The sequence below is a fragment of the Anarrhichthys ocellatus genome, unplaced genomic scaffold, assembly GCF_004355925.1.
Source record: "Anarrhichthys ocellatus isolate YVR2014 unplaced genomic scaffold, GSC_Weel_1.0 scaffold12, whole genome shotgun sequence".
In the NCBI taxonomy this organism is placed as follows: domain Eukaryota; kingdom Metazoa; phylum Chordata; class Actinopteri; order Perciformes; family Anarhichadidae; genus Anarrhichthys; species Anarrhichthys ocellatus.
The window spans coordinates 7,312,440-7,327,638 of record NW_022280042.1 but is presented as its reverse complement, the minus strand read 5'-3'; the positions used below and the strand labels follow the sequence as shown (position 1 = coordinate 7,327,638).

Sequence of the window (15,199 nt, the reverse complement as noted above, 5' to 3'; positions counted from 1 at the left end):
ACACAACCGCACACACACAAACAGAGAGAGAGACACACACACTTTCAGGAGGGAAGATGTTACGCCCCAAATGCACTCTCTAAACTGCATAAATATACTGATGTTACTGACAGTTGGGATTCTGTAGCTTGTGCTTCGAGTTGCATCTGAAACAAGAAAAAGGAGCTTAAGAAGTCGAGGATGCGTTCAAGGACCGAGGAACCGTGCGCTCTTTCAAAACTACCAAAGGAAATAAAATGGTTTGACATTCTTCAAATGACAAGCTTCCAAAGTGGTGATATTTTAGAACAAAAGCAAGGCATGGAAGAAGGCATTATTACAGTTTTTTATATATATTTAAAGACTTAAACATATGTACATGAGCAGTCACTAAGTAAAAATGTTTTTAAACCATACCGCAGATAATAAAAGGCATCCACATGACGGACAAAGAAACAAAGGGGGGAGTTTACAAATAGTCACACCCTCGTCCGGCCTTGAAGAGTCTTTTTTCTAATGTCTTTGGCAAGAGTGGTTTTCTGTGCAGCAGGTAGCCACGGTAACAATACAAAATATTGCACAAACTTTTTTTACAGGACAGAAAAAGGTTAAAACGTTGTGGTTCACTTGGCTTCAGACAGTTTCTATACATGTCCATTGGCCTAAAATAGAGCGAATGATTCTTTCAAAGGTAAGAATAAAAGATAAACTCTGATGCGTCTGCGTAACAGGGGTCACAATGAAAAGAATAGAAAAAGGGAAATGTAAAAATACTGTGCACCAGCTGAAGAATGTATGTACGGTTACAGCAGTGGCTTTAAAAACGCTCTCTCCTACAAAACACTGTACAAAAAAAAGAGACAATCGTAGACTTGGGTCAAATGCAGTCATGTTTGTTCTAACATCCTGGGGTGGAGCTTAAGACACCGGGATGTTTAACATAGCATCATGTTGTCAGTCACACGCTTGCTCTGCTTTACCCCGTCTCACGTAGGATAGAACAAACTATACAAAATGACCCAAAACTGTCAATAAGTCGAGAACTAGAATTAGTCTCCATAGGAAACAAGAGCAATGGGCCAACTGATAACAGGGAGTGAGCCTCATGACATATAGCAGGATGGAAAGAAACGCCGATGGATGACGGCTTCAGATTGTAGAGTGTCCCTCCTCTTGAGTGACAGCTAGTTTAATCAGTCATTAGTGGCGTAGAAGGCAAGAGTCTGGTGTGAAACATCTGGATCAGAGTATGGTGGTCGAGCCGTGTGGGTTGGCACTGGTTGGCGTGCCGCTGATGGCGTTGAAGATGCCCGTGGAGTCGGACAGAGCGCTCCTCGTGCCGTCTTCCACCGGGTTTATCTAGAAAAAGAAAAGGTGAATTAAGGAAAGGAAAGGTGTTGATTTCATCTGGTTGAAAGCTGAAACACACACATGCATGTGAATCTAAAGTTTAGGGACTGTAGGAAAAGTGTTTTAGGGGGCGGGGCTATAGTTTATTTATTTTTGCTGAATACAGGGAAGTTTATATATTTGGGGGGAGTAGAGGAGGGACCTTTTTCCATCATTCTTCTCTTGTGAAGAATGACATTTTTTTAATTTTCTGAGTCAAAGGAGGATTCCAAAAATAGTATTAATGGGCTTTGTTTTTGTATAAAATAAAAGAAATAAGCCCCGTTCCCCATCCTAATAATTTTCATACGGTCCCTTACTATCCCATCTAAAGAGTACAACGGTAGCAAAAGCAGCATTACCATCCAATCTGCTCAGGCCAGCACAAAGACAGCAGGAGATAGGACACATGGTTAGTTAGAAGAGCAGAAGACTGCAGCAGTGGATATCTCTTTAAGATTACAGTACAGTGAGGAATATGCAGCTTTAGATATTGTCCTACGTGCCATTCTGTGGACACAGGAAACTATAGCTGAAACTTTGAATTTAAAACAGTCAAAGCTATTGCACTAATAGTCTAAATGCTGTAGCAGATCGTGGTCTTCATGATGCTCCGTCTTTGGGGGTTCCCACCTGTTCGTGCATGATGTTCGACAGCTCCCTGGCCAGGTCCCTGTAGTTGGCCTTCATCTCGTCCTGGTACTCCTGCTGGTCCTCTTTGATCAGCCGCTCGTTCACTCCCAGCGCCTGACCGCAGGCGTCCACGAACTGCCTGAGGAGACAGGCGGCAGCAGTTCAGTGGTGGACACCCAACAGCTAGTGATGCAATACAGTTCACACGATGCAATTTACCAAAATCACTGTATGTTTTTGGTGAATTGAATCAAATGTGCGTTCCACTTGCACTTGAACACAGCAAGGCTCCTCTATAAATACAGATATAATATATTTATTATATAAATGTGTTTCTGTCATTGGTAAGTACCTGAACACCTCTTTGAGCTGTTTGACCTTGTTGTCGGGATATTTCTTGGCACTACTGTCGTCGAAGAAGGCTCTGGCGTAAGCAAGTGGACCGGCATTGACCTGGAAAAAAACAAAAAAACAACCGGGTTCAAAGATCCCAAATGACACAATTCATCAACCAGTCATCGTGGAACTGATTTACAGCAGCACGAGCTGGTGGTTTCCTACCTGAACGCTGATGCTGCCTTGCAGTTTGAGCTGCAGGCGGATCATGTCCACCTCGGAGGCCGAGCACAGCAGACGCAGCTCGGCCACCTTGGCGCTCATCTCGTCGATGGCCACCTCAATGGGGCCCAGGTCGGTCTGGTGTTGGTACATGACTGCTATGCGCTTCTTCACGTAAGGGAAGCAGTGGGTGGCTGGATGGGAACGGGAAATGGGACGGAGGGGACACATATTAAATGTCCTGTCAAATGTACAATAAACGTTAAAGCACCATGAGCACGGTCAGCAGCATCACACAGGTGACACTTGGGCATGTAAACAAGTTGTGTGTCTAGTTGTGTCTCTGTGGTAACATTCATAACCGGGATATTAACTGCCATGCAACTCGCTATCAGTCAGCGTGTTTATTATCGAAGCAAGATAACACCTGAACTTTGGGATTAAAGTGGATGGTACAGTGATAAACATCACTTGGCCCTTTCTGTTTATCTGGCCTAACGTGTCAGGTGACTGACAGACAATAACAGATGGCAACCAGGAAGATGTTCTTGCTCATTGCTTCCTGACATTGCTGCGGTGATAAGGCTGGCCGGAAGCACTTGTTTTGTGTCTTTATTCCGCACTAAATCCACATTTTGACCTACTGGTGAGGACGGTCCGCCGCTTGCACTGCTCTTCCACCCCTCCCTGCTTCTTGCCCGACACGGTGAACGGCGTCTCGAACACGAAGCGCCGGATGTTGTGGCTCTTCTCGAAGTCGGTCTTCCTGTCCTCCAGCTCCTTGTCGTCCAGGTGGGGCGTGACGTGGGTCACCTGGATGTAGGCGTACTTGGAGTCCAGGTCCTTCGGGTTCACCTGGGGGTTCACGAAGAGGTTTTTATTTGAAAGATGCAATGCGATAATTGGTAAGATTTAGAGGTGCTGGAACATATTTTTCAGTTTTGGACAGAGGCAGGCTAGCTGTGAACCTCTGTTTCCAGTCTTTGTGCTAAGCTACGCTAACATCACCTGGCACCAGCTTCATATGTAACGTATAAAAGAGTGGTATCAATGCTTGTTACTACAAGTGAACCGTCTCACATTGCATACACATCCATTTGATGCACCATCAATATATCAAATGTGATCCCACCTTGCCAGAGTCCTGAATGATCTTCACGTTCTCCTGACCAAACTTGTCGGAGTAGAGCTTCAGGAGCCTCTGGGAAATCTCAGACAGCGGGGTGAACTTTGGCTCCTTGTAGATGTATTCCTTTCCATCTTCATCCTCAAAGAAGCCCTGTGGAGGAGGAGAAGGAAGTCAAGTGGGTCAAGAATGTTCGGGCCACTTCGTCACCTGCAGCTCGGATAAGTCGAACCTTGAAAAAGACTGTTTACACCTGCCAGCTTGTTCAGTTGTTTTCCCATGATTTTGCCTGGATAAACAGGCGGGGAAAAATGTTTTGCCAGAATAATTTTTCAAAATATTGGCAGGTGGATTTTTGTTATTGTAATACTCATTTCGGCCACAAGAGGCTTAAGTGCACCACTTCCAAATGGGACTAAAGCGTTTCTATTTTCTGTGTGTTTTAATGTACATAACTCTATAACACACAATATATGTACAGTGTGTTTAAAGTGCATGAATAAATTAAAACAGGAATGATTTTAGACCCATTTAGAACATGGGGCAGTGGTACACTTCAGCCTCATCTGTCCGAAATGTGTTTTACAATAACAAGCACACAAAAAAGCATCTGTTCATTACCCATAAACACCGGAGAGAAAGACCTTGAAAACAGACCACCAGAAGTCTTTTTTCTCACTTGCCTCTTCGGAATTCCATAAAATACAACCAATCAAACAAAAACACAACAACACCACATGCTAACAAAAAACAAAGACCCAACAATGAAGCAAAAAGGGAGGAGTATGAAGACAACAGACATGCAAACTTCAGCTGGTCACCTCCCAACATTTTATTCAGTACTCAGTCATGTATCCGTGGAAAAGCACACAGAAGTGTGCAAGCTTTTGCTACACACAACATCTGCATTGAACAACTATTTTCCGACTTTTGGGAGCCAACTTATATTGCCACTGATTTAACTACAAAAAGATCAGCCCTCAAACAATATACTGATGCAAGGACATGGAAGAGCACACCAGGCCAACACATACAGCTGAACCTTTTACACACTTACCGCAGCCTTGGAGGGGGGAGGAGAGAAGAAGAGAAATCTCTATTAAAAGGATAACATTCAAAGTGTGTGTGTGTGTGTGTAAGGGAGTGTTCCCGCACTGAATGTGCATACATGCAAATGGAAAGAGATAACATAACCATCACGCTGATATTAAAGAGTTTGGATTGAGTTAGCATTTATGCTAGCCATTACTTTTTTTTAGTCTTTTGGAAACTCCGCCCCTTACCTGTCCAAAGAAGGCCACTCTGAAGTATGTGCCCAGCAGTCTCTTGCCAGTGTGCATCACCTCCATCACTTTAGTGTAGGCACGGTGGAGGGTATCATACAGGTGAGTCAGTTTCTGTTAAAAAGAAATCAACCGAGAACACGATTGATCATTTTTATAGGTCAGTTACTCAGTGGAGGGTAATCCCAACAGTTCATTTCAAATCACAATAATAATCCGATATTTTATGGAGCAACATGATTATTCATTAGCACTACTCCTGTTCTATCTTTTCTATTACCTCAAAGTCCCTGCGCTGCTCGTAGATGGGGATGATGAGCCTGTAGACATCAGCGATGAGCTCATAGCGCTCCGCCTTCCAGAAGCCATCAGCGCACTCCTCCAACAGCTCCATCAGCACCTCCTGGTACACAGATAAACACATGTAAACTTCATTAAACTCCCTCAGAATATTTAATTGCTGCAAAGAGGGACATTTCGGTTAGTTTATATTTGTCTAGAAGGCTCCGAACTGAGCATGGTGTTCCTGTAAAGACAGCAGACATGGGTGGAAATGGATCCATCATCTCCTTCCTTTTTATTGGTGGGTCCAGCTCGTAAAGAGGAAAGTGTTTTCAGAGCAGCTGGAGAGCAAAAAGGGGTTTTTCATTGCCTACAGATCTGTTGACCGACTCGTAAAACATTCTCCGGCCATCACTTTCAATTTCACCGGGTTTATCAGTTCACGGGGAGATCTGTTCTCAGGCCACTGTGTCAACAAGCCACTGCCGGAGTGCCCTTGAGCAAGGAATCCCTGAACAACTGACCCTGAAGCCCTTGAATTTCCGTCTGCCAGCTCAGTGGTTTTCTAAATGTGATTAACAACACATGTACCAAGCCCAGGCTCAAAGTCTACACTGTCACTTAGTCTACCGACTAAACAGAGCAATAGATACTCTTAACAGAGATAAGAGCTCTTCTAGACATTAGTCATTATGTGACACGTGACAAAACATCCTCGGTTAACACGGTGGGCCTTGCAGATATCCAGAGCATGGTGTACACGGTGTGTGGCACGTAGAAGACTTCACAGTACCTCGTTGAAGTGGACATCCTGCATCCCGACGTCCTCCATCATGGCTGCCTCCTCGTCGATGTTCGGGGTGGTGACGCGGAAAGACGAGCAGCCCTGCCTGAACATACCTAGCAGGCAGATACAGAACCGACAGCAGGGAACGTTTTTATTTTGAAATTAAACATAAAAAGTGACTTTTTTTCATTTCACGGAAATATGGTACGTCGCTGAAATTAACCAACAAATTGGGAATATTAATCACACAAATCAGAGACAAGACAAGTACAAGACACATGCAGGTAAATGGAGGGTAAAAAAAAAAATGCTATGTTCCATTGACACACTTATCTTAGTCAAAGTAAGAACACACATATGATCCCATCTGTATATGCCTAATGTAGCAGTGACATATGTCAATAAATATTCCGGTGATAAGCGGTACACAGCAATGAAACACAAGTGGCCAACTGTTTATGAGTGCCATAAGCGTGAAGAATCAGCATATTTCACTAGAAACGTACAATCAGACACTTTTCAATTTCAACATCACTCTAATTGTCTTGCTTAACGGGATAGTTTGGATGTTTTGAAGTGAGATTACATGAGGTACTAATCCATAGTCAGTGTACCTCCTACAGTAGATGGTGGAGGACATTATACGACAGAGTCTAATTAATTTTATTGATTTGTTTATTGAACAATTATTTTCCGAGATAATCTTCTTTCTACTGCGTTAGCCTTTACCAGTGACTCATTATCGGGCCTCTGTAAATTGGGATTGTGAAAGTGTTGGAGTTGAAATGGTCAGCGGTTAATTACTGTAAAAGGAAGCGCGCCGCTACCAGGAGACACCTATATCCTCAACTCACCTTTCCTCCACAGGTACTCAGCTACCAGGGCTGCAACATGCACGTAACACATGGCTGCCTGCAGGTGAAGTAGACAAACAGAACCACAGCTTAGCACAAGAATGCCCGACTGAAGAAGCAGTCGCGTCCTGCAAGTGAAAATATAATTGAAATAAAAGATTAAAAGAACCTCAGAGAGATCTCCGTTCTTGTTGTGGATGCGGGCCATGCTGTCCAGCCAGGTCTTGCGGAGCTCGGGCGTGCTGGTGTAGGACTTGGCCAAGCTGTACTGGAGGTCCACCAGCATCTCCGGGTCGTCCTCGTGCTCCTTCATCTGTTCCGTGGCCATCAGCACCGTCCTGATGCGCTTCGTCAGGTCCTTCACATCTGACGGAAATGCTGTGTGCTACAGCAGTACAATGACATGAGTTCTATTTTAATAGCTAAACAATTATAATATTCATAGTCCTGTGGTTGAAGTAGCAACCTTTGTTGTTTTTCTGTGTATGGAGGCAAGTCTGACTAAATAATTCTGGTGATCCACTTTCCCCTCACCTTGATGCTCTTGTCACTGTTGGCACAGTTGTTAATGATGGAGAGCGACTGCTGGAAACGGGTACCCCCGATGCCGATGACATCGGCAATCAGCTGACTGACAGCAATGACCACCTGAGCGAAACAGAGAGGAGAGGAGCGAACGAAAGATCAAACTGACGCGTGACCTGCAAGGACACATTTTTCTTCTCCATACCCGGACACACGTACCTGCAGGTGTGTTCGGACAAAAGACTTGCGTCCGGTGTAGTCGAAGTTGCTTTTCATGAGAAAGTAGAGGAGATGGGCGGCGTCGCTGCGGATGGAGCTCAGCTTGGAGTTGCAGCACTTGAGGATTTCATAGCACAGAGAGGCACACATGTCGGCACGTCCGTCAAAGAAGGTGCAGGGGAACTGGAGGACAGGAAGTAATGCAGCTTTTAGGAAAGAGGATATTTAAGACAAAATGTTCTTATTTCCGCCATGAATTTAAATCACCTTGTAGATGAAGGTCCTCAGTGAGGTGAAGACCTGTTTGAGGGCGGCCTCGGACTGAGGGATCTGCAGGAAGCACAGATGCACCTGGACCACTTTCTTCATCAGGGGGTTGTGACCGAGATCCGAATTCAGCTGCGTCTGAGGACACGGCAGAGGAGGCGTGAGGACACCAACCAGAACCAGAGTGTCACGTATCGTGGCGGTTTGTATCGGAACAGTTTATATACCTTGAATCCCATGATGAAGATGCTGAGTGTGTCCAGCACTGTCAGACAGACCTCTGTGGACACATTGGCCTCCAGCAGGCACTGGCTGCTCACGTCTGCCTCCGTGTGAGAGTACACTGCACGAGAAAACGCCCAAACTCACGGCTTTATTACAGCGATGAATACCCAGAACATCATCCGCTTGATTAGATTGCTAATCAGCGCCAATGACTAAATGAATATTTGCCATGTACTTATATTTCTGCTTGTCTATGGAAGGAGATAAGCTCTGTCATTGTTGTTGCAACTCTGACTGGCTGCCAACAGAGGTCAGTAAAGGAACGCCTTTAGTGAGCACGTCTGGAGCTGAGATCATTCCACTGTTTACAGCAGAGGACAGGAAGGCTTACTGTTGTTGAAGGTGTGAGCGTTCTCCAGAGTTCCCAGCTGCTGAAGGCGGGCATGCAAGATCCCCGCCCTGTTACGAGACACAGGCAGAGTCAGAGACTTCCTGTCCGGAGCTACAGGCCCCGCCCCCTCCTGGCTCCTGTTGGCAGGAGAGAAATGCCAGTTATGCTCACGGGACAGCAAAGTTACACGGGCACGAAGGGATCGGATGAGCGCAAATCAAATGAGGGAATATCTCAGCATTAAACACAGACAGAAAGAAACACGGCCGATAAATGAGCATCGTGCATTTAATGAGGCAAAGTGAGACAAAAAGACAGCAATGTCTTACCCATGCAAGAGGGGCCCGGGGCCGCGACATTAACCACAAAACAACTGGCCAGCAGTGTTATAGAAGAGGGAACAAACCAAAGGCAAACGGGGTTAAAAGGTTCAGTAAGGGCCGGCGCTTTGTAAGTATGTGCATGAGCGTGGGTCATATTGTCAACAAAATGAGTTTAAGTTCAAGAACAAATCCATGAATTCAGTTTAAAATGAGGTATGGGACATTATTTATGCCCTCGAACACTTTACCTGACGATGAATCTCTTCCCCATGTATCTAAACTGATGGAGGCAGACTCTGCAGAGCAAACGCAGAAAGTGAATTCAAGACCTCGCATTCACATCGAACCATCTGATCAACATGATCACAAAGAGGTACTCACTCTATCAATGTGAAGAAGTCCATCAGTTCTGAGGGAGCTGCTTTGTTCCAGTACGCGAAAAGGGCCTCTGAGGTGACGAGACGGTGAGAAAAGATGACAATGAAACAGGATGTTCACGTGAACTTGCGTGTCACAATCCAGCACAATGACTCGGACGGGGCCGCCCTACCCTCTGACATGCTCTTGAGGATGTGCAGGAAGCACATGAGCACGTTTTTGATCTCGTCCCGGTCCAGTTTGTCACAGCGCAGCACGGCGCTGCCCAGAGCCGACGCACACTGGTACTGATGCGGAGGAGGGAAAGTGGGGGGGGGGAAAAAGTTTTTAGTTATTGGGCGCAGAGTTGCAGAAAAACTCATAAGAGATAAAGAACATCACTCAAGCAACCCAAACTTCAGAGATGAGAAATGTCAAGTGTTTTCCTCGGAAGGGAGGCGACATGTGCTGCAGCAGCTCTGTGCTTTCAGAGGAAAACACATATACAGCCGCATCACAGCATGTGAGGAAATGATTGAAAACGGCTGCGAGTCAGCGGTCTGCTCAGCATCCGCATTGGTAAAAGCATGCTCACTCCCTGATGTGGGACACTCGGAAGAGAAGAAGGATTTTGGATGTATTGTACAGATATCTGCATGTTTTTGGTCTTCAGAAAATCTGCTGTACAATTGTAACCAAAAGTCTCCGGTGGAGAGGTCACAGATGTCAAACGGAATACTTGTATCGGTATGTTTTCCTCGTGACCATGATGTTTTACTGGCAGGCCAGGCAGTGGCAAAGAGAGGAAGGAGAAGTCCATGGTGACCCGCTTGGCCGCGCGGTTCAGAGGTGGGACCCGGTCCCCGGGGTCCACGGGGAGAGGGGGCACGTTGACCGAGTGCCTCCTGGGAAACCTCTCCCTTTGGTGGGGTTGGGAGGTCACAGAGCAAAGGGAAGGGGTGTGGGAGCTCTGGAGGGAGGGGGGGTGGGAGGAGAGCGTGGACGTCCAAGAGGGAAGATTGATCAAATTCATGGGAGAGCTTTGCAAACTATCGACCTTGTGTTTTGCTGGCATCGGCTTTCATTATATTGAGTCTCACAGACCAGCGGCTTTTACCACAAAGGAAATGTTGCAAATGAAGTGGTCATCCAGCCTCATTCAGGCACCTACCTTCTCCAGGGAGTTGGTCTTGTCACTGCTCTTGTCCAGCAGGCTGTTTCCAGAGTCGGTGGAGATCAGAGAGCCTCTGGAGTCTGCGTGTTGCACTGAGCTGATGTTGGGAGTGGAGCTGTGAGGGGAGGCTGCAGGGACAGAGTACAAAAAATACATTTTTGGCATGTCAGACGATGGGATTAAATCTACAGTGTACAGCTGGTTATACAGAGGAGCGCATACATTTGCTGCATAACCCATGTCACGAGACATGGGTTATAACCTCTGCTACATAAGAACAAGAGCCACAGATTCAAAGACACATACCTTTAGTCGTTTTTGTCTCTTTTTGGTCATTTTTCATGACTTTATAGTCATTTTACACCTCTTTTTGGTCACATTGTATCTCTTTGTAGTCATTTTGCATCTCTTTGCAGTCATTTTGCATCCCTTTTGATCATTTAGGATCTCTTTACGGTCGTTTTGTATATCTTTGCACTCGTTTTTTTGTCTCTTTTTGAGAATTTTGCATCCCCTTGTAGTTGTTTTGCATCTCTTTTTGATCATTTACCTGTTCCAGAGATGACTCCAAACACATCTTTGTGGAGAGCATTTTCTATGCAGCTCCCGGGTTTCTGAGGGGTCACCATGGAGTTGGGTACCAGAGAGTCCTCCCTGGCATTCTGGGACAGAGAAAGACAAAGTGAGCTAATGGAATCAGCTGAACCGACATTAACCCAGTAATACATGTTTTGAAGAAAGAGCAGGTCTGCTGCTGTTCACTTTCCCAACACTAGGTGTCAGGCTTACATTGTGGTTGCTGAGGGGGGCAGACTCCTTCATGTCAAGTCTGTAAACGTTCTCCTGGAGCAGACCAAACAGAGGGAGGTAGAGGGTGGCGAGTCTGGCCTGCTGGCTCTGGAATGACACAGTAGGGGCCCATGAGTCATTTAGTCAAAGAAGTGTGACCCAAAACCTCAAACATTGTCCAAATTAAAATAACCTCTGGGTGTTCAGAGTGCAGTAAAGGTGGCCGAGAGCCGTAGAACTCACTTTCGCAGCATAGCGGTCGTCAAACGTGTGTTTGATCATCAGCCCCTTGAGCACCTGGATGGCGATCTGACGGATCTCTCGAAACTCCTGAAGGGCACCGCCCACCTCCCTCAGCAGCAGCCCCACCAGGAAGTGGTTTCGACAGAAGTCGTCAGTCAGGGAATAGTCCAGCTGCAGATCTGAGGCAGGCATCAGTCAGCAGAAATAACATTGACGTGAAAAGATTAAACGATACGGAGAGAACAGGATGCAGAGAACAAGCAGTGTGTGTCATTTACCTTGGAACCTTTGAATTCTGCCTTTTCCAAAGGGCATGGGTAGATTAAGAGGGACATAGTGCTCATGGTTGCAAACAACGCGCAGGAACTCAAACTTGAATTCATACAAAGTCTGGAAGTAATGCAAGAGAAAACACATTTTAAGGAAGCTTGTGTGGCTTGAAGTTAGCTTTTAGCTTCATGTTTAACGACTGGAATAAGAAGAGTATGGATGATAGCAGGAGAGCATTTTAACCTTGGGGTCTCCAGGCATAAAGCAGTTCATGTAGTTATTGATCTGCTTGAACACGAAGCCTCTGTCCATGACGGTGAAGCAGCGCTGAGTCAAAAGGTGAGTGAAGCATTATAAATCAGATTTTTCTACACATGTCTACCGGCCCTAAACCAAAGGGAATTTTATGAAAATATCTACGTATCAAAAGGCAAGCACTGGGAGGAGTGCCAACCTTGATGAAAACTGCCAGACTGTGATTGGCATTGCGAGCCGCATCCAGGTTGTCCTTGTACTTCTGGGTGATGTGTGGCATCAGCATATTCACCAGAGTCTCCGCTGCGTGGTAGAAGGATGCCGAGAAACGCTGGTTCCTGGAGAGCTGGACGAGGGAGGCAGAAAGAAAAGAGGGGGAGGATTGAGACTCCGAGGAAAGAAGTTAAAGAAAGGACGAGCAGACAAAAAGAAGGCCTACCTTGACCTTCCCGCTCTCCATGAGATAATGAGCCATTGATTTCACCAGAGCTTCAAAGAAGTACCACGAATACTGCAACACAAACACAGAGTCACTGCAAGGAAAAACCTTCAAACCTAAATGTAATTTACATCAGACATTTCAGTCACCCGCTTAGGATGAATGGGCGTTATCGGCGGTTATCCGCCTCATAGGTGCGCCACACCTACCAGTCGGTTTAGAAGGCCATTATCATCTATTCACATGGTTGATCACTGGTACAAATACAAGAAGACGACGCTGACCTCAAGTGGCCGTAGTAATTACGAAGGGAGCAAAGGAGGAAGTCAGGTGACGTAGAATAAAGAGCGCCAAAGTCCGTAACGTGACGTATCGAGTTGGTGGGTCAAACAAACGCAGGACTTCCACCCAGGAGATCTGCGTTTGTGTCCCGTGTGAAAGTTAATTCATGTAACTTAACTGAACTTCAAAGTAACATAACGTAGAATGCTAAACTAGGTACTAGCTAACTAGGGAAGGGAGTGCATCTGTGTTTCCATGCTGCTTTGTTCCCCAGCTTCATGTCCTCTTACTATGACACATAAACGACACCTTTCAAGGGGTTTTATGTTCTCAGCAATGTATGTTTATCATCCACCTACAGCTCATAGCCTGCTGATGACTCGTTGAAACCCACGCTCTCACATTTGCAGGCAAGACAGTTTTCTTTCTATTTTTCTTCAGACATTGTTATCTCCACACTGGCTGAAAGGTTTTTTACAATGATTACCTTCAGCAGCTTGTTGCTAGTTAGGAAGTCTGTGGACGGCTTGAGAATAGCTGTCATGGCTTTAGCCAGCTCCTCGTGAACAGTTTTTACATCGGTAGAGGAATAAGGCTCCGGCTTAAACACGAACTGAGAGAAAAGAAATCAGATTGTATCAATTTTCTTTCTGCAGAAATACAGGAACATACAAAAATATATCGTCTGCGTAATATCGTGAGTAAAAGACTGCACCTTGATATAAGATCTCAAGTAATGTTCAAGCCCCTCTTCATGGCACTGTGCTACGACATGAACCATCACCCTAAAGAGAAATGGATAATGATATAGAAATATAAGAGAATATACAGGAGGAAGTGAGGCTCGCTGGAAGGAACAAGCCAAAGATAGACATAACATTTATGAATTCTGAGGCACTAACACCTCATTTACACACTGCCTACCGAGCTTCAAAGACTAGTCACACACACAACTGAGACATAAGACACATACATCGACTGTGCACTCCATAGGTGAGCGTCTAATGAGAAAGAGGACTCAGGCTATTACAGAGAATCAGGGGAATCCGCTTTGGAAATATTAAAGTGCTGTTATTATTTCATGAAGTTTGTTAAAAGTATATATTTCTGCTGCCGGAAACCTGCATTTCACACATGGGTGTGTAAGTATGTGTGTGTGTGTGTGTGTGTGTGTGTGGCTTGCCTGGTTACGTTGACAGCCACATCCTCGTGCGTGGCTCTGGTTAGGACGCAGAACAGCTGGTTCAGGATGGTGGGCAAAAAGTTGACCATGACATGACCCTCCATTGCATGGAGACTCTAAGAGGATTAAGAAAATAAATATATATATACTTATTGAATGACTCTGGCTTGTCATGTTCCCATGCTAGATTACAAGATTGTGTTTGATGAGGCATGTACAGAAGGGTGTGTTCCAGGTTGTTCTTTGGCGCATTCAAAGTACCTTCAGGTATTTTACCAGCTCCCCCTCTGAAGCTTGTTCTGACATCTCCATGATTTGACAGTGGTGAAAGAAGTTGTGCAAGTGCTGATCCTACAGGAAACACATGATTTGAATACATATTTGCGTTTACAATGAGCAGGTGATAGTAATGGACATAACGTGGATATATACCGGAGTGTAAACGGTGGAGACGAGATGAGTTGAGACTTTGAACAGGGTTTTTCCTCCGTCGACCCATTTGATCTCCGAGCCAGAGTGCTGCAATGACAAGTGGGCAATTACTACACTGCATACTTAATAAAAACTGCACTGTGTTGATTTATGCTCAAGCATAGACAACATGATACAACTGACAAATCAGGGACTTCTTACACAGCCCGTTCAATTTAAAGTCAGCACACAGCATGACGCACAATGAGCCACTTTTGTGTACACATTAATTAAATGTACATTAAACCCGTTAGCCATGCATCTAAGAAACAGGATTACATTTTAATGCTGATCAGATTTCACAGGCATTTCATGTGAAAGCCTGTCGGACCCCTGAGAGGTCCCGATCCAATCACAGCTAATACGATCTTTATCCATTAACCACAAGCTGCATCGGATCCTATATGGTAACGGAAGAAATCCCATCTTTAAAGCCAATTTGGAAAATAGTTTGAAGGCAATACAGTTAAATACTTTGACCTACAAAGGGCCTTAAACCTGCATTCTTTCTAATGTCCAGCAGGGGGCGACTCCTCTGGTTGCAAAAAAAGAGGTTTATTGAGTTATCATGACCACTTCCACATATGACTCTTTAACAAATAATCAGATGTATCTAACGACTATTCTTTTTACCTTGTTGATTCCATCCTGGGTGCCAAGGTACCCGGCGGGCAGATTGGCGGCCACTGGCAGCATCTGTTCATTCACGATGACTCGGCCATCCCTTAGCAGAGGCAGCCATGCTGAACCCACTGTGTGTAAAGCAGGCACAGCCACAGGTTTTTAAAGTAGTGGTAATGCTGGGGTGGCTGCAGCATGAAGATCAACATTTCAAATATCTCCACCTACTGGGGAGACTCATAAAGACGAGCATCACACTGTGTAAAGCATGCCA

General features: G+C 45.3%; 1 protein-coding gene across 12 annotated transcripts in view; it reads right to left on the bottom strand.

Moving 5' to 3' along the window:
• Positions 1-311: 311 nt before the first annotated feature.
• The window catches only part of dock9b (dedicator of cytokinesis 9b), a 41,376-nt gene continuing 26,488 nt past the window's right edge, over positions 312-15,199 (bottom strand). For 4 of the 12 annotated variants that reach the window (XM_031851658.1, XM_031851655.1, XM_031851663.1 and 1 more), the window contains exons 20-53: positions 14,938-15,056; positions 14,266-14,352; positions 14,095-14,184; positions 13,834-13,949; positions 13,366-13,435; positions 13,138-13,263; positions 12,369-12,440; positions 12,129-12,275; positions 11,918-12,001; positions 11,683-11,794; positions 11,405-11,583; positions 11,162-11,269; positions 10,923-11,034; positions 10,370-10,500; positions 9,392-9,506; positions 9,223-9,289; positions 9,090-9,137; positions 8,519-8,655; positions 8,130-8,245; positions 7,903-8,040; positions 7,636-7,818; positions 7,426-7,539; positions 7,061-7,276; positions 6,892-6,949; positions 6,044-6,150; positions 5,249-5,371; positions 4,969-5,082; positions 4,743-4,748; positions 3,692-3,838; positions 3,204-3,414; positions 2,563-2,753; positions 2,354-2,454; positions 2,002-2,140; positions 312-1,338 (exon numbers count right to left, since the gene is read on the bottom strand). In XM_031851658.1, the coding sequence (XP_031707518.1) occupies positions 1,222-1,338; positions 2,002-2,140; positions 2,354-2,454; positions 2,563-2,753; positions 3,204-3,414; positions 3,692-3,838; positions 4,743-4,748; positions 4,969-5,082; positions 5,249-5,371; positions 6,044-6,150; positions 6,892-6,949; positions 7,061-7,276; positions 7,426-7,539; positions 7,636-7,818; positions 7,903-8,040; positions 8,130-8,245; positions 8,519-8,655; positions 9,090-9,137; positions 9,223-9,289; positions 9,392-9,506; positions 10,370-10,500; positions 10,923-11,034; positions 11,162-11,269; positions 11,405-11,583; positions 11,683-11,794; positions 11,918-12,001; positions 12,129-12,275; positions 12,369-12,440; positions 13,138-13,263; positions 13,366-13,435; positions 13,834-13,949; positions 14,095-14,184; positions 14,266-14,352; positions 14,938-15,056 (4,001 nt within the window). In that variant the 3' untranslated portion in view covers positions 312-1,221. Of the gene's footprint in view, positions 1,339-1,730; positions 1,739-2,001; positions 2,141-2,353; positions 2,455-2,562; positions 2,754-3,203; positions 3,415-3,691; positions 3,839-4,742; positions 4,749-4,968; positions 5,083-5,248; positions 5,372-6,043; positions 6,151-6,891; positions 6,950-7,060; positions 7,277-7,425; positions 7,540-7,635; positions 7,819-7,902; positions 8,041-8,129; positions 8,246-8,518; positions 8,656-8,847; positions 9,138-9,222; positions 9,290-9,391; positions 9,507-10,369; positions 10,501-10,922; positions 11,035-11,161; positions 11,270-11,404; positions 11,584-11,682; positions 11,795-11,917; positions 12,002-12,128; positions 12,276-12,368; positions 12,441-13,137; positions 13,264-13,365; positions 13,436-13,833; positions 13,950-14,094; positions 14,185-14,265; positions 14,353-14,937; positions 15,057-15,199 lie in introns of those variants that run through there. The other 8 variants (XM_031851664.1, XM_031851661.1, XM_031851665.1 and 5 more) reach the window with 4 other exon arrangements.